Here is a 22,741-nt window from a genome sequence, read left to right on the forward strand (position 1 = left end):
TTATTCATGACAGACACGCAGAGAGGGAGAGAGGCAGAGACACAGGCAGAGGAAGAGCAGGCTCCATGCAGGGAGCCTGAGGTGAGACTCGATCCCGGGACTCCAGGTCACGCCCTGGGCTGAAGGCGGCACTAAACCGCTGAGCCACCCAGGGATCCCCATCTTATGATGATTTTTAATGTAGCTTTATTTTGTTTTTTTTTTTTTTTAAATAACTTTATTAAGATATATTTTAGATATTTTTATATTGAATATTAGATATTTATATATAAGATATAATTTAAGATATATTAAGGCATATCATAAAAATTACTTTTTAAGTATGCATTTCAGTGGTTTTAGTATATTCACCAAGTTGTGCAACTATAACTCCTGTCTACTTCCAGAACACTTACATCACCACAAAAAGAAACCCCCACCCTGTTAGCTGCCTTTCCCATCCCCCAGCCCCTGGCAACCACTAATCTTTCTGTTAGTTTGCCTTTTCTGGATGTTATAGATGTGGGATCATACAGTATGTACCTATTTGCCTTTGGTTCCTTTCACTGAGCACAATGTTTTCTACATTTATAGATATTGTAGTGTGTATCAGTACTTGCTGTTTGGTTTTTATGTATCATTTATCTCTTTTGTTTTTCTAATTTTCCATTACTGCTTTCTTTTCATTTGAATGTCCTTGATATTTATTTTGCTATATATTTTTTTGATTTATTAGTGCCTGCCCAGGGGATTATAATGAACACTTTATAACGGTACAGCTCAGATTAATACCATCTTAAATTTAATAGTTTGTAAATCTATTCTCCTATGTAGCTTCATCCCCTTCTCTGTCCTTTGTGTTAATATTATACAAACCACATTTACATATAATTTATGCTCATTGATTTTTTTTCAAAATCACGTAGAAGAAAAAAACAATGACCAAAACTGTTTATTTTGACTTTCACTTTACTGGTTTAGTCACTTTTACCGCGTTCTTGGTTTCTTCATGTGGATTCAAATTCAGGTCTAGTGTCCTTTCACTTTAGCCTTTCAGTATCTTTTCAGGGCAGGCCTGTTAGTAATGAATTCTCTCAGTTTTCACTCATCTGGGAATGTTTTAACTTCTCCTTCATTTTGTAAAGATAGTTTCCTGGACATAGAATTCTTGGTTCAGTCTTTTTTTTTCCCCAGCACTGAATTTTTACCACCCTACTGCTTTTTGGCCTCCATGGTTTCTGAAAAGTAAGCTAGCCATTAATTTTATGTTGAGGATAGCTGCTTTCAAGCTTCTTTTTCTTAGTCTTTCACAGTTTAATTGGGATGTGTCTTGGTGTGGATCTCTTGAGTTTATCCTATCTGGGGCTAATTGGGCTTCTTGTGTTTATATATTAATATTTTCTCATCAAAGTTGTGGGTTTTGGCCGTTATCTTTTTTTTTTTTTCTTAAAGATTTTATTTATTTATGAGAGACAGAGAGAGAGAGAGGCAGAGACACAGGCAAAGGGAGAAGCAGGCTCCATGCAGAGAGCCCGAGTCCCGACTCTGGGACCCCAGGGGTCACGACCTGGGAGTCACGCCCTGGGAGTTATGCCCTGGGCCCTGGGCCGAAGGTGGCGCTAAACCGGCTGAGCCACCAAGGCTCCACCCCCCTTTTTGTTTTTCGCCATTATATCTTCAAAGAGTCTTCCTACCCTGTTCCTTTCTCCTCTCCCCCATTATGGGTATGTTGGTCTTTGAGGGTGTCCCGCAGGCCTTTGAAGCTCTGTTTACTTTCCTTTAAAAAAGAAAAAGATTTTATTTATTTATTTAGAGAGCACTTGGGCAGGGGGAGGGGCAGAGGGAGAGATAATCTTTGAATCACGACCTGAGCTGAAATCAAGAGTCCGACATTTAACTGACTGAGCCACCCAGGAGCCTATTTAATTTATTCTTTGTTTTTATTCTCCAGACTGAATAATCTTGTTTGATTGATTTTTTTTTAATAATCTTGTTTGATCTGTCTTCATATTTGCTGATTCTTCTACCCATTCATATTTACCATTGAGTCTCTCAATTAATTTTTCATTCATTGTACTTTTCAGCTCCAGAATCTCTCTTTAGTTCCATTTTATTTGCTTATTTTATTTTATTTTTTATTTTTTAATTTTTATTTATTTATGATAGTCACAGAGAGAGAGAGAGAGAGAGGCAGAGACACAGGCAGAGGGAGAAGCAGGCTCCATGCACCGGGAGCCCGATGTGGGATTCGATCCTGGGTCTCCAGGATCGCGCCCTGGGCCAAAGGCAGGCGCCAAACCGCTGCGCCACTCAGAGATCCCGTAGTTCCATTTTATAATCTCTTTCTTTATTGAGGGGCTCTGGTTGGGTCATGCTTTCAGTGCTCTGGCAGGCGGTTTACTCTGCCTTAGCTTTTATTTATTTATTTATTTATTTATTTATTTATTTATTTATTTATTTATTTATTTTTTATTATAGTCACACACAGAGAGAGAGAGAGAGAGAGAGAGAGGCAGAGACACAGGCAGAGGGAGAAGCAGGCTCCATGCAGGGAGCCCGACGATGCAGGACTCGATCCCGGGACTCCAGGATCGCTCCCTGGGCCAAAAGCAGGCGCCAAACCGCTGAGCCACCCAGGGATCCCCTGGTTTTATTTTTTTTTTTAAAGCTTATTTCATTAATATACTTAAAAAAAAAGATTTTATTTATTTATTCATTCAGAGAGAGAGAGAGGCAGAGACATAGGCAGAGGGAGTAGCAGGCTCCCTGCAGGGGGAGCCCCATGTGGGACTCAATCTCGAATCTCCAGGATCACGCCCTGGACTGAAGGGGGCGCTAAACCGCTGAGCCACCCAGGCTGCCCTCATTAACATGAAGACTCCTAACTCTGGGAAACGAACTAGGGATGGTAGAAGGGGAGGAGGGCGGGGGGTGGGGGTGGCACTGAGGTAGGCACTTGACGGGATGAGCACTGGGTGTTGTTCTGTATGTTGGCAAATTGAACACCAGTAAAAAAAAGTAATTTATTATTAAAAAATATATATACTTTAATTTGTTAGGTGAACCTTCTGCAAAAAAACACTATTATTTAGGAAGAAATAGGGTTTATGTTTAAAATCAAAGGAACTTCGGTATCTTGGATTCTGATGGTCATGATATCCTGGTGATGGGTAATTGCTTAATGTGACCTTTTGGAAAGGTTGAAAGCTGTCTTAGTTATGTTTTGTATGAGAAGCACATTTGATATACATGTTCACCGTGGGTAGTGGCTTTGTCCCTTTTGATCACTGCTTTTGGCACAGTATGGACTCAAAAAATTTGTTGAGTGAACTATATATTAGCAAATAGAGAAATAGAACAACTTAATTTTTAGAGCTTAATGGCATTTTTGTTGTTTTTAATTAATGTGCTTTTATATAGGGTGAATTTGAAAGTGAAAAGAAAGTTGCTTTGCATGAAAAGGAGATACATGGACTTGAGTGTGCGCAAGCACAGTCCCTTTACCAAAAAGAGAAAGAATCCTTGTTTCTGCAGCTGCAGGAGAAGAATAACCAAATTCTGCAGGTATGTGGAAAGTATCTTTTCTTTGTTATTACTTTGTGTGTGTGTGGTAAAATATGCATAACAAAATTTACCATTTTAATCATTTTTAAGGGTACAGTTCAGTGGCATTAACCCCATCCACACAGTTGTGCGACTGTCACCACTGCTTCTAGAACTGTTCATCATCACAAGTAGAAACTCTGCCCCCATTACACACTAGCTCCCCATTTCCCTTTCCTCCAGCCCTGGAACCTACTCTACTACTTTGTGTCTCTAGGAATTTGACCACTTTTGGGCCCTCCTGTAAGTGGGATCATACAACATTTATTCTGTCTGGTTTATTCCACTCAGCATCATGTCTGTGGGGTCTGTCCATGTAAGGCAAATCAAAGTTTCTTGTTTTTTTTTTTTATGGCTGAATAATATTGTTACATTTAGATACCACATTGTATTTATCTCTTCATCTTTATCTGTTGAAGGACCTTTAGATGGTTGTTTTCACCTTTTGACTAATCTGAATAATGTTACTCCGTGTACGAGTATCTGTTGCAGTCCCTGCTGTCACTTCGGGGGTGTACCTATCTAGGAACAGGATTGCCAGGTCAGATGGTGATGCTGTGTATGTCTTGAGGAGCTGCCATACTGTCTTCACAGCGGCTGCCCCTTATGTTCTTGCCAGCCGTGCACAGCGTTCCAGTTTCTCCACATCCTTGCCAGCACTTATTTTCCGTTTTCTGTTTATGATCGCCATCCTAGCGGGTGTGAGGTGAGACCTCATCGTGGTTTTAATGTGCATTTCCCTGATGATCAGTGATGTTGAGCATCTTTTCATGAGCTAATTGGCCATTTGTATGTCTTTGAAGAAATGTCTGTTCAAGTCCTTTGACAGTTTTTGAATAGGATTGGGTTTTGTTGTTGAGTTGTTCATTATTTCCTTTGTGAGTAGAGGTGTGTATTGATACTTTTTTTTTTTTTTCTTTTGACTGGGCTCCACACACACAACGTGGAGCTTAAACTCATGACCTTGAGATCAAGGGGCAGATGCTCTACCAGCTGAGATGACCAGGCTCCCCTACTTACACTATTTTTTGAGATAGTCCTACAATGTAGACCTTTCTGGATCGTAATAGTACTGGTTTCTTTTTCTGACCTTATCATTGTTTTCTGCTGGTCTCCTTTCAGCCTATCAATAACCAGTGTTGTGGTTGTGATGTGATATTGGGGTGATGTGGGGTCTGGGAGCAAACAGTTGAGAAAGAATTCTTGAGATGTCTTAGGTGCAAAAAAAGGTGGTTTTATTAAAGCACAGGGATGGGGCTTGTGAACAGAAAGAGCTGCCCTGGGTTCATGAGGAGGGAGGGATTAGTTAGTCAGGATTAGGGATAGAGCCATTAGGGATAGAGCAAGTCTCAGGAATTTAGAAACCAGGCTTCCAGGACTTTGCTGTGAAGATACGGTTATTTCATGAGACCCTTTAGATGTTTATCAGTGGGCCAGACGTTTGAAGGATGATTGCCAACACACATCTTGGGGGGTAGAGATAAAGGAAGTCTCTGGAGGGATTTCTATATGTTAAAGGAGATTTACAGGTTCCTGGGGGTTGCTTTTTGCCTCCAACAGAGTATTAACCTTAAGGCAGTTGAATTCCTAGAAGGTCACTGCCTGCCTCAAGGATTTGTCAATGGCTGCATGTTGTACGGAGACTTGATTGTTTCTACATCTTTTGCCTTTGTTCTCCACATCTTGTGGTTCTTATTATGACTACAAGATACTCTTTAGCAATAACCATCAGGAAACTTTGAAAAAATAAAAGTTTATTAAAGCCCTGGAGGCTACACCTTGTCGCTGGGTACACCTAGCCAGGTGTGATTGTGAGCCTGGGCTTCTGCTTTTACTGGGGTTGAGTGTGAGGGCCTGTGGTTTTGTGCGCTCACTACTGGTGAGTTTCATTAAGAGAAAAAACTCAGCCAGGCAAATTTGCAGGTCCGATTGGCTTTGTGAAGTGATCTGTGAATCAGGAGCAGCCCATCCAGCAAGTACAGGGATGTTCTCAGGAGCTGTACAGGTGGGAGGTTTCCAGCAAGCCCATCTTTCCCTGGGGGAAGGGCAGGGTGATCTTTTCATGCAGATCCCTCATCTTCCGTGGGGGGCGGAGGAGAGGAGAGGGCCCTGAGGGACAGGTTACCTCCTCCCTGCCAACCAGAAAATTCCAGATTGAGTAGCTTAAAGTGTTTTCACTCCTGGGGAGGTTGGAACTGCTGTGACCTCTTGGTCTGTTGTCCTGGGGGCAAGTGACTTTGACCTGATTTTGTAGTGGTGTTGCTGGGGTCTGTGGCCCTTGGTGCACAAAGGTGGTTTTATTAAAGCCAGGGGGCGGGGTGGGGGACAGGACCTGAGGGCAGGAAGAGCGGCTGCCCTGGGCTTGTGAGGAGACTGGCTAGATACTTGGGGGTTGGAGGAAGTAAAGGACGTTCCCACAGGACCTTAGTCGGCTAAAGAAGACTCTCCGGTTACTGGAGGCCTTGCTCTTTTCAAACCAAGGTTGTTTTCCCTTCTAGCAAGACATTGGGATTCAGACAGTTGGGAGCTTCCTGGAGGATATATTGTGCTCGCCTCAAGTACTTGTCAATGGGCTGCAGATTAGAAGGACATTTAACTTACCTGCATTTCTTTCTGCCTCTGTTCCCACATCACCACCACCTTGGGCCTGTGGCTTCCTTTGTAACAATTTAAAACATAAGAGCAGAATTTTGTTTATTTATCTACATATCTACTTTTAAATTTATTTATTTTTAAAGATTTTAAGTATTATCTACAACCAGCGTGGGGCTTGAACCTACAACCCTGCGATCAAGAGTCGCGTGCCCTACCAACTGAGGCAGCCAGGTGCCCCTGAGAGCAGGAATATAAAGCATGGAGACGAAAGAAAACAAATGGACCAGAGATCAGTTATTTAAATCAACTAAGATCCGTAGAGCAAGGGAGCCGGGTGAGAGGGAGGCTGGCGATGTGCGTCTAGAGTGAGCCCCCTTGGAAGTGGGTGCCTCCATCGTGAGGGCTCGAGGCAGGCTCTCCCAGTACAAAGGAGGAGAAAAACCACTGGGATCCTTGTGCACCATCACTGGATTTGGACTTCCCAGATTGGAGACATAGCTGACTTGTCTTTGTGTGCCAGGCACTTTGTGAGGTCCATTCCAGAGCTTTCTTACTGCTGTAGGGTTCTGTCTTGCTCACGGAATGGATCCCTCAGGACACTGAGGCCCAGGAGAGGTTCCCTTAATTTGCTAACAATCCAGTGGCTCCCAAGCAGCAGAGCCAGTTTGGTTTTAAATACTGCGCCTGGGTGTGTGGCTTACCCTCCACCAGCCTCAGGTGGTGTGTGTCTGTGGAGGGCAGTCACCTGCTGGGGGGCGGGGGGGGGGGGGGGGGCTTGTTTCTGGCAGCAGAAGCCCCTCCCAAGCTCCAGGCTGAAGAGCAAGGGGCACCAGTGCTGAGGCAGGAAACAGTTCCGCAAGGAAGAAAGGACCTTTCTAAGTGTTTTTTCTTTTTCTATTTTTAAAGATTTTATTTGTTTGACAGAGAGAGAGGATGAACAGGGGGAGGGGCAGAGGGAGAGGGAGCAGCAGACTCCCCGCTGAGCAGGGAGCCCCACACGGGGCTCGGTCCCAGGTCCCCGAGATCATGACCTGAGTCCAAGGCAGATGCTTCACTGACTGAGCCCCCCTCCCAGGTGACCCTAAAAGTGTTTTTTCAATTTTTCTTCAACTACCAGGTGTTTCTGCCAAGACACACTATATGCATTCCTAAAAAACTCATTCCGTAAAAAAATACTAAAAATAACCCAGGTCATGGGAAAGTAGGGTTAAAGATCATTCAAATCCTATACCGTTTTGTATCTCAAGAGTCCTACTACAAGTATTAGCACAGGTAAAGAGAAATGGTAAATTCCGGATTGAGCAGTTACAGATTTACCTTTACAATAGGCTTGATGGTCTCCTGAGTGCAAGGGGGAGGAATGAAGGGCATCAAGAGAGGCGGGGGTGGGGGTGGGGGTGGGGGGCTCAGGAGTGAACTTGCTGCTGGGGGCTGCGGGGTGCGGGGAGGAGGCTGCTCCCTGCTGCCCAAGTCCCGCTCCTGCCGTGAGCCCGCGCTCACCCGCGCTCACTGCTTGTGTGCTATGACCAGGCAGTGTCCCAGGGAGAGGGACAATGATCGCTAGGCACACCAGACTCTATTAAGAAATTGTTTTTGTTGTAAATATTTCTATAAGCTTTTTTGAAATGTACGTGCTCAGTTAAAATAATGCTGTGCAGTAAGGAAGAGCGTCCTACTGATGTAGTTTTGGAACCTAGGTGGTTTTGTGGGGGGAGATCTGGAGCTGATGACCAAGAAGGAATTCTTGAGATGTCTTTGCAAATGGTGGTTTTATTAAAGCACAAGGACAGGACCTGTGGGCAGGAAGGGCTGCTGCCCCAGGGTGGTGAGGGCTGGCTCTTCATACACTGTGGAGTCGGAGTCGGGGTAAGTAAGGGGAAGGGAGATTTTCAAAAGAACTTTTGTCTAAGGAGGACCGACCTACAAGGTCCTGGACGCCTTGCCATTGTCGGGTTAAGGTTGCTTTTCCCTCTGGTAAAGCATCAACATGCAGACAGTTGGGAGCTTCCTGGAGGAAGGTCGCACCCGCATCCCACCCGGGAGGGGGTGGGGGCTGGCAGGGTGTCAGCTTGTGCTGTGTCCACATCCCTTCCTTCAGCAGGAGGGAGCAGGATGGGCAGAGGGGAAAGTGTGTGTCCCACACACTCGGAGGGTGGACTCCGCCACCGTGGTGGCCTGTACGGCTGGCCCTCGGCTTGATGCTGGGAGGCCGGCAGGCGTCTGCCGTCCCTCCACACCCCACCAGCTGGGGCTACGCCGCGCCTGGAGCAGTCTGGGCACCAGCTCAGGTGCTGGCGGCATTTGGGCTCACGGCTCTTCTCTTTTGTTTGTTTTTGGTCATCATTTGCCATCTTAGTCTGACGGAACCAGTGGTTTATAGAATCTGTATTTTTTTTTTTTAAAGATTTTATTTGAGAGAGAGTACATGGTGGGGAGGAGGCAGAGGGAGAAGCAGACTCCCCGCTGAGCAGGGGGCCTGACACAGGGCTGATCCCAGGACCCTGAGGTCATGACCTGAGCCAAGCTGTGCTTCCGATGGAGCCCCCCCACCCTCCCACCGTCCCCGGGCGCCCCCTTTGGCTCTTTTTTCAAGGAGACAGGTGTAGGTGATCTTCAGTTGCCTAGAAACTAATACTCTGAATGAACATAAAAGAGATTTTGAGTGTTTTGTGAGAATAGTCTCTGGTGAATTTGCCCCTGACCCTGGCGCCTGGGCTCCTGGGATGTTCGCATATCCCGGGTCTGGAGGCGGTGGATGATGGGGGGCTGTTAGTAATCTTCACCTTCAATCGCTGTATTTTGCCGTGTTTTTGTTACCTGGGATGACGAGTGTTTGTTACAGAAGTTTATTCCTCACGGAATTGTTTTAAACAGAGCTATGACAATTTTTCCTCAACAGCTGAAGGAACAGATTTTATCCCTAAGTCACGAGGTGGAAGAGCGCCGCCGCGACCTGGAGCAGCTGCAGCAGAGGCGCGAGAGGGAGAACCAGGAGGGCACGAATCTCATCTCGATGCTGAAGTCCGACGCTGACCTGTCTGACCGCGAAAGGTCGGTCGCTCGCTCCCCTGTGCCCGCCGCCCCCGCGCCCTCTCCCGCGTGAGCGCACCGCGGTACCTGGCGGGATGCGACCCCCGGCCCTGTCCCTCTTCTCATTCAAAAAGACATCAAGAAGAGTACTGAGCACCGAGTACAGGACGTCATTGGAGAACAGTGGGGCTGAAGGCGGGTGGTTTCTCCTCGGCCGGGCCTGCCGGCCTCTCAGTGGCTGGGCTGTTGAGAGGCAGAGGAAACCTTCCTCCTGCGGGGTGGCCCGGTAGTACCTGGACCCGGTGTCCCTCTCCTGGAAGGTCTGCACTTGGAGGGCCTTGGGCCCCCGCCCCCCTGCTGCCCTCCTGACTCATTCTGATTGAGGTTTTCTTTTATTTATTCTTACACTTCCCCCTTTTGATGAAGATCCTTCCCTGAAAGCATTGCTGACAGAGTCAGGTGTTTCACGTCTATTGGTTTTACCCCTCGGTGCCAGGAGGACCTTTCCTGCATCCTGCCCCGCGTCAGGGGAGTCTGGCTAGAGGGCTTGAGCCAACTCAAGTGCTTACGTTTGTAATAGTTCCTTCTTTTTCCTCTCCAGTGCCCTGGCTCTTTGCAGTGGCAGAAGCTGGAAGTTTTCTGGATTTGTTTTGTTGCCTTCACTTGTCAGATTTGAAAGTTGAGGATTTTAGCAGTTTTTTAGGTGACCCATGTAGGATGTGAGCAGCTGGCTTGCTGTAGTAATTAAATATGGAGTGTGGGCAGTTTCCCATTCTGTCCTAGTCTTGTTAACTAAAAGAGAAAGTTCCTGGTTCAGCCTGTAAAACAAACAAACAAAAAAAGACCATATCGGCATCTAGACGAAAGACTAGAATGGTCACAAAAAGACCATTTGGAGTCCATTGTAATGGTCAGTGAACAGATTTATTGGGCGTTTGTGTATAGGCATGTTTTGGGGTTTTTTTTTTTTTTTTTTTAAGAGTTGTAGTTTATTTATTTTTTTAATTTTTTTTTTTTATTTATTTATGATAGTCACAGAGAGAGAGAGAGAGAGGCAGAGACACAGGCAGAGAGAGAAGCAGGCTCCATGCACCGGGAGCCCGACGTGGGATTCGATCCCGGGTCTCCAGGATCGCGCCCTGGGCCAAAGGCAGGCGCCAAACCGCTGCGCCACCCAGGGATCCCTTGTTTTGGGTTTTTTAAAAGATTTTATTTATTAGAGAGAGACAAGGCGGGGAGGGGCAGAGGGAGAGGTAGGCTCCCCGCTGAGCAGGGAAGGAGGGGGGAGCTGGAACCCAGGACCCCCGAGGCTTTGAGGTGAAGGCCAACGGTTAACTACCTGAGCCACCCAGGTGCCCCACAAGTTAGTTCCTATCAGGTATAGGAAAAGCTACTGTAACTGCTCAGGGACTTCCTGCCAGTGTTCTAGCATCCGGAGGGAAGTTGAGGGCCTGATTCCCTAAATCCCCCTTGGGGTGTTTCCTTTGGGCAGTTTGATCCAAGGTCTGGCCCTCCCCAGCAGGCCTGGGGACAGACACGTAAATGTGAAGAACTGGTGATTACTTCCGCAAACCCACCGAGTCCTTGGGTACTTGAGGACACGTAGCTGCAGCTCGCAGGTGGTCGGAGTCCAGAGTGCACCAGAAGCCTCCCGCACTTAGGTCCTCGAAGACTGGGCAGGTTTGGGTAGGTTCAGGAGAGGGGGAAGAGGAGGTGGGGGAGGGCCTCAGGGCCCTTAGGAGGCGAACAATACATCAGAAACATCCAGAAGCCTCAAGAGACCCTTTAAAATAGGCATTCCCTCAGGCTTTTGTCTGTTTTGTGAAGGAGCCTCCCCAATCGTGAGTAACAGGTGTAGGGAGCTCGAAGTCCCCACTACCTCTGGGGCGTCGGTCCACTTAGTTACAAGGACACACTGTTTGTAAGCGTGGGACCAGCCGGGCCCGGGGCCGCCCCCGCGAGCAAGGTTTCTGTCTCGGGTTTTCTCTGGAGCCTGGCTGCAGAGCGCAGGGGCCCCGGAGTGTCTGTGCACCTGCCCTCCGGCCCAGGCCTCCCACCTCCCGCCCCCTTGGAGAAGTGCAGCCCCGGGGGCTCCCTGGGGGGGGTTGGGCTTATAGTGTGGGGGGCCCGGGTGGGGCCACTGTCATCAGAAGGTCCCTCGAAGCCGCCAGAGCTGGAAGTGTCGCGGCTCCTCGTCGGCTGGCTGTGCCGGCTTCCGCCCGCTCTACCGCCCGCCCTAGGAGCTGGCGCGGGGCGCGAGTCGGGCTGCCCCTTGTCCGGCTGCCTGGGTTTCACTAAGAAGTTCCTGCTGTAGGCCGCCCAGGGCTCAGCGGTGGAGCGTCTGCCTCAGCTCAGGGCGTGACCCCGGGGTCCTGGGATCAAGTCCCACGTCGGGGTCCCCGCAGGGAGCCTGCTTCCCCCTCGGCCTCTCTGTGTCTCAGGAGTAAATACAATCTTAAAAACAAAAAAGAAGTTCCTGCCCTGTAGCATTCAGATTTCTCCCGTGTTGACCCGGAGCCTTGTTTCTGCTGTTGCGGGTCGGCCGCGGAAGGACCCATTAGTGTGTAGCTGAGGCTGCAGGGCTCGCTTGTGTCCGAGCACCTGGCTTACCTGGTGCATTGCTGCAGCTCACAGGGCCTCCCGTGGGCCTTCCCCCGGGGTCGCGGCCGGGGTCGCCGTTGGGGTCGCCGTCGGGTCGGCTGTCTGTGCCCAGGGTGCCTGCCTGCGTGCACCGAGGGGCCGTGGGCCTTGCTGCCGCTGAGCTGGCTGTGCAGAGAGCACGTCCTTCCTTCTAGAGCCCCTTGAATACTGGCCTCGAGGAGAGCACCTGTCCGTAGGTGTCTGGAGGCTGGGGCCCAGGCCTGAGCGCCCCTCAGGCTGTAGAGCGACTGGCTCCACACACGATTCCAGGTGTGCAAGATGGGGCCAGTGGGTGAGCAGCAGCTGCAGACTCCTGACACCCACAAGCGTTTGTCACGGTTGAGGATCATCGAGGGGACTGCAGCCCTCCTAGCCTTTGAGGGTGACCCCTGCCCTCCCTGACCCTCCATAGCCGCTGTCATCCTCGTGCCTGCCTCCGCCCGCTCCCCCCACAGGATGTCTTGTCCTGTGCCTGCCTGCCCTCTGGAGGCCTGGGCAGCAGGGAGCAACTGGTGTGCTGTGTGCAGTCTGCCCCCGTGCTGCTTTCCCGCCCCGGTCCTCCTGTCTCTCCCCTGGGCAGCTCTCCACGTGTTGTTCAGTGGGGTCCCGGTGTTGGGAGGAGGCCTTGCCCCAGGCCCTTGGTGGCGGTGTGAGCGCGTGAATGGCTGGGGTGTACGAGTGTCCCCCACCCCCTCGGCCCCGGCATCTCCCAGGTATGAGGACCCGTGTCGGCTGGTCCACTTATGCACAGGCTGCAGCCCTTCACCCCAGCTGTGTCTTGGGTGTGGTCGCTATGCTGTGGCCAGAGAGGGCCAGCCACATTGGTGCTGTCCTCCTGGGGGTCCGAGAGGCTGTGAGTGGGCACAGGAGCCCACGAAAACTAACAGTAAGATGACGCCTTCTCAAAGTCAATGGTAGCAGCCCAGAGGTTAGGTCTCGTTGGCAGAGCTGCCCCCCGGCTGTGCCCCTCTTGTCCGAGTCAGGCAGAGTTGACACGGCTGACAGCTCACGGCCCGCTGTGTGCTTTGCTCAGGAGAGCTCTCCGAGATGCTCTGCGGAGGCTGCTCAGTTTGTTTGGAGAGATGCTGAAGGTTGCCATCGCGCTGAAGAGCCGGATCAGTGAGCGCGTGGGGCTCTGTCTGGAGGATGAAGACCCACCTGGTGCGTGGCCCAGCGGCCAGGCCCTGTCTGCAGGTGAGTGCCCGGACGGCCCTGCGTCTGAGCCCTGGGGCCGGAGCGCTCCGTGCTGTCCCCCTCCTTCCCTGCTGCGTGGGGCCGGGCCGGATGAGCTCCCGAAGCTGGAGGTGGGCCAGTGCCTCTGGGACACGGGTGTGCTTGTCCTTCGACGGCCTGGTCCTGGGAGCTTGCTTGCCGCGCGCGTGGTATATGCAGGTTTACGTCTTTGCTCATTTGCAGCACCAGTGCTTGAAGAGACGTGGCCTGGGTCTGAGGCAGCCCTGCTGGAACTGGACAGAAGTTTGCCTGAATGCGTGGAGATGCCTTCAGAGGCTGAAATTAGCAGTCACATCTGTGAAAGCTTTTTCATGAGCCCAGAAAGTTCACTGGAGTACGAGCAGCCGATTAGGAGGATTTACCAGAGTCTGGGCCTGGCGGTGGAGGGCCTGCTGGAGCTGGCTCTGGACTCCACCAGGCAGGTGAGACACGGCTCCGCGTGCCGTCCATCTGCGGCCCTATGTTGGCTCCTGTTAGTGTTTCCCTTTTTCTGAGGATAACGGGTTCGATAAGTGGTTAGGTTGCATGGTTTGGCGACGTAAGCTTAGTGGATGAGGATGGTGCCGCTCCCAGGCGCGGTGCTGGCCGCTGTCCATTCGGTGTTTCTGGTTCTCGGCTGCAGCCTACAGAGCGAGAAGGGGCATTGGCACTTTCTGGGTGGATCTGGCTTCTTTCGCTGTTGTCTTCTCCTTTAGGATTCAGGGGCAGAAACCGTCAATTTTGGGTACGTACCTGCTTTCTCATATTGTTCTCATTTTCTGTTACTACCAGTGATGCTCCTCTGTGTTTTTCCTAAGCAGAAGTCTTTTCTGAGCCCAAATTCTGGAGACAGTAGGTTTGCTGCGAATGGAAAGGAAGAGCTGAGTGTGGGGTTGATGACACGTGGTTCGGCGTCTCTCCTTTGTCTACCTCCTGCACCCTTTTAACTTCACGTTGAATATATTTATGTCCAGAGATTATCACCAGAACAGGGGGTTATGCTCAACTTTTTAGAAAGTTTTGTACAGTTAGAAAAGACATGAAATATGAATACATGACAGGCAGCGTAGGGATTCTTTTTCACGTTGAACCTAATTAGAAAATATGCATTTTTAGTCAAAACCTTGCTGTTTACATCCCAGGAATCCTTGAATAAGTCTTCTCCATTTGGTGTGAGAAGAGGCAGCCTTGGGGCTGCTTTCAAGGGGAAACCAGTGGATTCCCTCAGAGGCAGAGTCTGGGGAAGCTGGAGGTGCCTGAGTGTGAGGGAGGCCGAGGGAGGCCCAGGCCGGCTGCTCAGGCGTCTGTCGGCACAGCTGGCCGTAGGCGTCTGCCTCCACGGGTTAGCCTGGGCCGCAGCCTGGGCAGGGGAGGGAGGCGAGATCGGGGCCTGGGGCTGAGCCAGGACAGGGCACCGCGGGAGGCCGCACCTCGCACCTCGTGGAGACCGAGTCAGGGAGGGTCTGCAGGGGGTAAGGGTGCGTCAGGCCCCATGCCCGCCGAGGTGGCCGGCCCAGGGAGCCTCCCTCCCTCCCCTCCCACCCACGGCCTCCCTGCCTCCTCCTCCACCCGTGGAGCACAGGTGGTCATCCTGCGCGGCCTCGGGGCTCTTGATGAACAGTTCTCATGGCCTTGGAAATGCGCCCTCTCGGCAGCGTCACTGTGCAGATGTGTGGCGTCCGTCGTTCGTGCACGTGTGAACTTTCTGTGCAGCATTGTAGCTGTGCAGAATTTTTCTTTCTTGAAAATTGTTGAAAAAGCAAATTTGCGTATAACGGACACGGTATTGAACGTCAGTGTTGCTTCTTACAGAGTATTTGTGGTTTTGTCAGAATTCTAGTTGTGCCGGGATTCTAAGTCCGTTGGTGTTAACGTGAGCTTTATTCTGACGTGTGGTTCTGGTTTCCAAATGTGTTAACAGCTGGAAGAAGCGCGTCAGATTCATTCTCGTTTTGAGAAAGAATTTAGCTGTAAGAACGAGGAGACGGCACAGGTCGTCAGGAAGCAGCAGCAGTTACTGGAGCGCCTGGAGGAGGAGAACGCGGCCCGGACGCGGCTGATGCTGGAGCTACACCAGGCGCAGGGTGAGCGCTGGCTGCGGGCGGAGGGCTGCCGGGACACAGGCCCGGGGCACCGGGGAAGGGGAGGACTCACAACTTTAAGAGTGAAGCGAGGGACTAAGTAGCGCCCATGGCGTGAGGCCCCGGTGACCTTCCTCAGGAAACCCTGGGATCAGGAGCGCAGATCCCGGGCCGACAGCCTCAGCGCGTTGCCTGCCGTGGTGAGGTGGGAATGTCTGTCCTCCCGTCACGGGCGGCGGGTGTCCCGGAAGGGACATTGTGACCCCTGGGACCCCCGCACGTCGGGCGTCTGGTTCCTGGTGTCACAGCGCTTGTGCGCCGGGTGGCGGCCGTGGTGTGAGGGAGTCACGTGCGGCGGTGCTGAGGCCTCTCCCCGTGTTCGCCACCCCCCCCCCCCCCGCCCCCCGGGCGCACAGGCCTGTCGTCTGGGAGTGGGACGCAGGCGAGCGCCGAGCTCCCAGGTGCGAGCTCCCAGGTGCGCTGCGGCTGGGAGGGCCGACCATTGCTCCTCCGTGAGGCCTCAGCGGCCCGTCTCCATCTCAGGCATCATCGAAGGCTTCAAGGAGGAGAAGGCCAGCCTGCAGGAGGCGCTGCGCCGGCAGGAGACGGCCGAGCACGGCCTGGCGGAGGAGCTGGAGGGTCTGAGGCAGCAGCTGCAGCGGGCGGCGCAGCAGCAGGCGGAGCTGAAGGAGGAGAATTCCGCCCTGTGGAGCCAGAAGGAGGCGTCGGCCGCAGAAGCAGAGGCGAGAGAAGCTGGTGAGAGCGGCGCCTGCGGAGCGGGGCAGGCGGGAGCCCTGCGCGGCTGCGCCCTCCCGGAGGCCTCAGTGCAGATAGCACGGCCGCTGACCGCCCTTGGGTGCGCCCTTAAAACATTGTGTAACGTTACCCTCAGGTAGGGAAACGTGTTCGTAACAGGCTCGCCGTGATTTCAGGCCGTCAGAGGTCTCCTCTTTAAAATAGTTAAGGTACGAGCGGTTGGAACACGGAGGGTTGCGCTGCTGGGGTTTGCAGGTGGCGGTGTCCCTGAGGACGCCCCGGGGACGCCCGTGTGGGCGCAGCCGCCCCGGGCCTGCTGCACCTCGGCCGTCCCTGTGCCGCTCTGTGCCATTCGGGAGCCTCGTTTTTCATTTCTCTTTCCCCCAAGTTTTTCTTTTTAATTTCCCTTGAGACACAACCAGCCCTCAGGGCCTCGTGGTTGCCCTTTCTTGGATCCTTCGTGCTGTGAGCACGAAGGCGGGTCCCCGGGACCGCAGCTCCTGGACGGCGGAGTTGCCGTGCTCCGGGTCTCCAGCCGCGGGCTGTGCGTGATGGCTCCCGACCCCCTCCTCTTGCCCGACGCCGCTCGATAACGTCTGTCTACCTGGACGTATCTCTCTGTCCTTTTTCTATTTTTTGAGTTGAATTTCTGATGTTGAAAACTTGACCTGTCTTTGTTGGTTTCACCCTTTGAGTCTCTTTCCACCGTCAGTTGTGTCTCTTGTGGGTCTCGTGTTAACGACGCCTGGAAAGCTGCCCGGGGGTCTCCTGCTGTCTCTCCTGGTGCGCGGTGACCTGTTCTGGGGGCAGGGACGCTCCGCTGCTGACCGCAACGCTGTGTGTCCGCTTACTCTTCGTGTCCCTTCTCCTGCTCCCGTCTCTGCCCGGTGCCCGGCCATGCTGGTGTCCAGGGAGGCACCGTTGATGTGTGAGAGTGCGTGAGTGTGTGAGTGAGCACGCGTGCCCTGTGGACCCTGTGCCGCATGCATACTGCCGTCTGCACAGATGTGAGTTCTTGGGGGTGTTCTTCCCGTGGCTCCTCGCGGAGTGAATGGGCTCACGGCAGGATCATGTGCAGGGAATTTCCCAAGACCTCCGGTGCCTGGAATTTCCTTACTTGACTCTTTTCTATAAATGAAGTTGTAGCTGGCGACACGTGGTTTTAGATTTGATTTCTTTTTCTTAAATTGGAGGCCATAAACCATTGTTCTCCTGCACCCGCTGTCTTTGCTGAGGCACCTGTTTCTTCGCAGGTGTTCTGAGGAGCTGCCCTCTGCCCTGCTCTTCTTACCGCCCCTTTGCCGTGACTCGGTGGGGCTCCTGCACATGCCTTGTTCTGCTTCAGGTCTGAGGACTTGTCAGCCTCAGGTTATTTCTTTAGACCTCGTTCCTTCTGTCCCGGCCCTTCCCGTAGGCTGCGCCTCCCAGTGGGACAGACTGTCCCTGTGCAGGGCCCCATCCGCCCGCTCCCAGCCTGAGGCCCGGTGGGGTGGCCGGGCCCACACCCCACCCACCCAGTTTATTAACCACCACGAGCGAGCGAGGGTGCTCACAGGTGTTGGAGTTGAGAGACGGGGCCTGAGCAGCTGAGCAGCCGTGTAGCCCTGAGCCAGGGGGCAGCCTCGTCGTCGCTCCCCAAGGCCCGAGTGGCCCTGCCTCTGTGAGGTCCGTCCCGGGGGCTCTGCTGCGCCCGGGCCTGCCTCCCCCTGCACATCTTCTCGAGGCTGTGGACGCGGCTGCTCTTCTGCGTCTCTGGTTACCCTGCAGAGAGGCCTGGCCTCCTGTGTGGCCGCAGCGCCCGTAGCCCTGGCACCTTGGCAGATGTGAGCGGGGCCAGTCTTTGCTCCTTCCCTTTGACACCGCGCTCGGTCCTTGGTTGGCTTTCATCCTGTTAGCCGCACCTGGCCTTCTTACCTGGCCTCTGTTCTTTCCCTTCACGCACGCAGTTCCTCTCCCTTCACGCACAGCTCTGCGCTCAGGTTTGCAGACGCACCCCTGCCGGAGCTGTGGAAATATTGCCCAGAACGCCTGGTGGCTCAGTCAGCTCAGTGTCACACTCTTGGTTTCGGCTCAGGTCGTGATCTCGGGGTTGTGGGATCGGGCTCCCTGCTCAGCGGGAAGCCTGCCTGTCTCCCTCTGCCCGTCCCCCTGCTCACACTCATGTGCGTGTGCTGTCTCTCTCAAATACATAATCTTTAAAAATAAATAGATAAATGCTGCCCATGTGCACAGCACCTGCTGACCTTCCCTGACCACCGGCTTCCCAGGAACAGCCAGGGTACCCGTGGTCCTGATTCTGCTCTGGGCCCTCGTGAGTGTTGACCTATGTCCAAGTGCCTTTAGAGGTCCTTGCACCTTGTGGGGAGATGCGGCTCTGCCTGTTTGCGTGGTGCCTGTTAGGTGTGTGGTGTGTTTCGCGGCTGCTCTCAGGGCAGTGCCGTCTACCCCAAGTGTGGTTTCTTTGTTTCTTTTTAAAAGTCTGCACTAAATTTATTGGCAGCCAAGACCTGCTGCAGCCCAAGAGCAAATGGCGTGCCTGGCTGCCGTCCCAGAATAGTGTGGACGGGTACAAGCGGTGGGCACCTGCTGCCCTCAGTCTCGGAGGGTGGAGGTCCCACACAGAGTCGCACACGCCCCTTCTGGGGAGCTCCGGCTCTTGCTGTGCCCTCCCGTGCGGAAGGGCCGGGCGCTCTCAGAGCCTCTGGGAAAGCCCAGGTCCCATCTGTGAGGCCCACCATACGGATGTCGGGGGATGCAGGTGTTCGCACCGTCGTGGTGGCGCGAGGGCGTGGGCGTTAGAGACTGTCCAGGACCACAGACGAGCCCTGGCGCCCTGCTGACTTTAATACCCGTGTCTCAAAATGCTGTGTTTTCATTCATAGGCACTCCTGCTCCCATAGCACACGAGGACTCAGGTTTGTAAACACAGACCAGATTGCTGTGTGAGATGAGCTATGTCTGCTGCACCAGATGCCCCAGTTTTTACTAAAGAGGAAAAATACTTTAAGGCTTTTGTGGCAAACTGTTAACAAAAACACCAACTTTAACCTTCCCTGTTGACATGTGGAAATGCGCTAGCTCTTATCCAGTGACGCCCTCCGCGGCCGGTGCTGCTTGGCAGGGAGCCCCGTCTGGTGGCAGGTGCATTGTCCTGGGGCCGGGGGCCAGCCCTGGGGCCTGGAAGGTCTTAGGGGAGTCTTGGGGGACCCCGAGTGGAGCTCCTCTGCTGCTCCGACAGCGTCGGTGGCCCTCGGCATGGCCTGAGTGACCACATGACACCTTCTCTTCAGTGCCACCTGCACGGGGCCCTCGCGAGCTGTGGCTGGGCGCCCTTCCTGCAGCATGTGGCCCCGAGGATGGTGCCGTCTGGGTGGGCGGCCAGGCAGCACGACCCCCGGGTGGGGATGATGTGGTTCTAACTGCATGTTTAAGGCAATTTAGTCTAATTGCTGACTTACTAGCATGAGAATTCCCTGGGAATGTTCCAGTAGTGGTGATGGCAGTTTGGCATAAGAGATTGGCAGGGTTTTATAAGAAGGAGTTTTGAAAGCAAATAAACTATAAATGAAAACCTATGAAATCAAAATTTCAGTTTGTGGATAGTTTGCGCACTTTAGGACTCCTCAGAGGCCAGCCTCCTCTACTAGACGTGCTTATGAGCGTACAGTTCCCACGGGGACTGGGGCCTTCCCCACTTAATTTTAGACTGGCTTTCGACGTCTGGCAGGCCCTGCCGCTGCCCCGGCTGTGCCGTCAGTGCGTTCTCCGTCGGGCTGTGCGCCCCCTCACCGAGTCCTCGGCTGCATCTTGTCCACACAGGACAATCTATGTGGAGGCGTGATTCCTAGAAAACCCACTGATGGGTCGTTTGGAAATACCAAGATGTAGTCTTCTCAAGCTTTACATTTCTTTATTTTAGCGAATTTTAATTTAAAAGCTGTAATTCTCCCGCTCTTTTCTAACGTCCTTGGCTTTGTCTCTGGGGGCATTTAGCACAGTGGTGAGCACCCAGGCTCGTGCTGGCTGTGGGTGCATGTCCTTCGGGGCCGGCTGTGTCTCGGGGCCCGGGGCTGCTGGGGCGGCTGGATGTGGTGTGTGTCTGCCCCGCCGTGGGGGGCACCTGCCGGGCACGTTTCCCGTTTCTGCTTCAGCCCACGTCCCTGCCCTGATCTGTGGGGCTTTTCTCCCTGTTTTGTCTCTTCAGCTCTTCGTAGGGAAGTGGAGTGTCTGACGCAGGAGCAGTCGGAGGCCAGGAAGCAGTCGGAGAAGGACCGCGCGGCGCTGCTCTCTCAGATGAAGGTTTTCGAGGCGGAGTTGGAGGAGCAGCTCTCTCGGCACGAAGCGTGTGCCAAGCAGGCCGAGGAGCTGTCCGCGCTGAGGCAGCAGATGGCGGCTCTGGACAAGCATCTGCGGAGCCAGCGGCAGTTCATGGACGTGAGCATCTTGACTAAGTGTGCTTGTGTCCCTGAACGCCGGCCCTGTAGCGTGAGCGTCCGTGACACAGTGTTAGGGTTAGCACGCGGCCGGGGGGTTGTGGCCGGGTCACTCTAGGCACACATTCCCAAGGGGTCAGCGTGCGCCTGTGCGTGGCCTGCGGGGCCCCCCCCCAGCCCCCGTGCCAGCCCTGCATGCCCAGCCCTGCCCCCTTGGGCCGAGCCGTCTGCTGTCTGTGGCTGTTCTGTCCACACTCTGCAGAGTCTCTCGCTGCACCTGCAGGGCCACCTCTTCATCGAGCCGGTGGACAGGTGGTGTGGAGGGAAGTGCTGCGAGCGCCTGCTGGGCGGTCCGCGTCTGCGCAGGCGGTCGGCCTTCCCTCCGGAGGGAGAAGTGCCGTGGCCTGCGTGCCTCTGAGACGTCCGAGCAGACTGCCTCTGTCCACAGGAGCAGGCTGTCGAGAGGGAACACGAGCGGGAGGAGTTCCAGCGGGAGATCCAGAGGCTGGAGGAGCAGCTCCGCCAGGCGGCCCGGCCGCGGCCCCATGGCCCTCGTGTCAGCGACGTAAGTCAGCCTGACGTGTGCTCTGCCCGTTGGGTAATGTTCTGCATCATGTTCTAAAGACTTACCTGTGGAACAATTTTTCCTTCCCTGTATGTGGAAACGGCAGGAGGAGCAGCTGGACGAGGAGGTAGGGGTGTTGGGGGTCTGCATGGTGGGCGCCGCCTCCTTCCCCTCCCCTCCCCTGCACAGCGTGGGGGCTGCTGCACGGGGGCCTGCTCTTCCTTCCCTTGCCTCCCTCTGCTGGAGCGGACCTGCGTGCGTCCCCCGCCTGCTGCGGCTGTGGCTGGTGTGCTGGTTCAAACACTGAGCGTATATGGGGACTATGCTGGGTTCGTTTTCAGTTGTAAGCACTGAGGCATTCCGTGCATCGTTCCCTGGGCCCCCAGTGTGACCCCCCAGTGGCGGAGCCCCGAGTGCAGCCAGGGTGTCCACACGGTCCCCTCCCGCCCACGTGCCTGCCGTGTGTGGGCGTGTGCCTCTGCGCGGCGTGCCCGCTGGCCGTGCCGTGTGCTCCCGTACTTAGGAGGTGGTGCTGTCACTGTCACATTTCTCAGGCGTTCTTGTTGTTTTAGGTTGAATTGTTGCAAGAAAAGTTGAGAGAGAAATCAGATGGCTTTAACGAGTTGGTCATAAAGAAAGAGTTGGCGGACAGACAAGTGATGATCCAGGAAGAGGAAATCCGACGTCTCGAGGAGACCAACGCGAGCTGCAGGAGGGAGGCGGCTCAGCTGCGGGAAGAGCTGGAAAGGCAGAGAGACGCCATGAAGGCCTTGCAGCAGGTAGCAGCCCGCGCCGTGGGAGCCCGAGTCTGCGGGACCCCACACTGTGCCCCCCCACCCCCGCCCTCCCCTCCGAGGGCAGCGTCCCCAGCTGCTCTCCCCTCAGCCCCTCACGCCAGCACCCTACTTGGCGTCGGCCCCAAGACCGCACCCCTTCCAGGGTCCTGTGAGCTCCGCTCGGTTCAGTTGGTTTGCCACAGCGGCTTAGGGACTCACAGCCCGAGCGGGAGGCCAAGGCAGGGCTTGGGTGCCCTCCCCAGGAGCGCCTTCTCCCCGCCCCCCCCCACCCTTCTTTTTTCCCTGCATCACTTGCTCCCTCTTCCTTCTCTCAGCAAACACCTCCTGAGCTTATTAGATGCTGCAGGCATAGAAAATGCCTTTTTTTCTCTGTACAAACTTGGGCCACTTACTGTAACTTCTTTTCCATGTAATTTGTTGTGACCAATTTCTCCATAGTAAATACTGTTTGAAAACTTTTCCAGTGAGACGTTAACATGCGTTATACAGAGTAACATTGTCAGCCACTGGCCTCTTCTCAGGCAAGTTCTTTGCAGTTTTTTTTGTTAATAGCCAATAGCCTAGGGACAATTTTTTTCCTTCTTGAATAACTACTAAGGACAGATTCACTGCAGTGGACTCACAGGCACACACGATGGCCCTCTCTTTGGGGTCCCATCCTTCACCAGGTGGATCTCTGCTCTGGAGGTCATGTGTGTGGCGTGTGCAGGTGTGTGCAGCTGAGTGCCAGGGGCATGTGAGGACACTGGGCACTCAGGTCACAATTTGACACCCCTTGTTCCTGAAAAACTTGCCTAAAATAAGCCTTTTTTTCTTAATCAGGATAAAGAGGCCTTACAGGAGAAGCAGATGAGCAACTTGCTTCTGGTGTCCACACTACAGTCTAAACTCGATGAGGGCAGGTGCCCTGTGCCTCCTGCAGACAGCTGCCCCGAGGGCCCAGAAGTCCAGTTAGAGGCGGTGCAGAGGGCGCTCCAGCAGCGAGAGAGCGAGGCAAGAGTGGGGGCTGGGGGCGGCTGGCGAGGGCAGGACGTCCAGGTGATGCGGGAA

General features: G+C 53.6%; 1 protein-coding gene across 10 annotated transcripts in view; it reads left to right on the forward strand.

The window, feature by feature from the left end:
* The window catches only part of PCNT (pericentrin), a 100,915-nt gene that overhangs the window by 41,160 nt on the left and 37,014 nt on the right, over positions 1-22,741 (forward strand). For 8 of the 10 annotated variants that reach the window (XM_072807257.1, XM_072807258.1, XM_072807253.1 and 5 more), the window contains 12 exons: positions 3,400-3,543; positions 9,077-9,228; positions 12,881-13,041; positions 13,264-13,502; positions 14,981-15,143; positions 15,684-15,896; positions 18,779-18,811; positions 20,101-20,330; positions 20,778-20,894; positions 21,001-21,021; positions 21,467-21,673; positions 22,514-22,684. In XM_072807257.1, the coding sequence (XP_072663358.1) occupies positions 3,400-3,543; positions 9,077-9,228; positions 12,881-13,041; positions 13,264-13,502; positions 14,981-15,143; positions 15,684-15,896; positions 18,779-18,811; positions 20,101-20,330; positions 20,778-20,894; positions 21,001-21,021; positions 21,467-21,673; positions 22,514-22,684 (1,851 nt within the window). The remainder of the gene's footprint in view (positions 1-3,399; positions 3,544-9,076; positions 9,229-12,880; positions 13,042-13,263; positions 13,503-14,980; positions 15,144-15,683; positions 15,897-18,778; positions 18,812-20,100; positions 20,331-20,777; positions 20,895-21,000; positions 21,022-21,466; positions 21,674-22,513; positions 22,685-22,741) is intronic. The other 2 variants (XM_072807255.1, XM_072807256.1) reach the window with 2 other exon arrangements.

Source organism: Canis lupus, chromosome 30, assembly GCF_048164855.1.
Source record: "Canis lupus baileyi chromosome 30, mCanLup2.hap1, whole genome shotgun sequence".
NCBI lineage: Eukaryota > Metazoa > Chordata > Mammalia > Carnivora > Canidae > Canis > Canis lupus.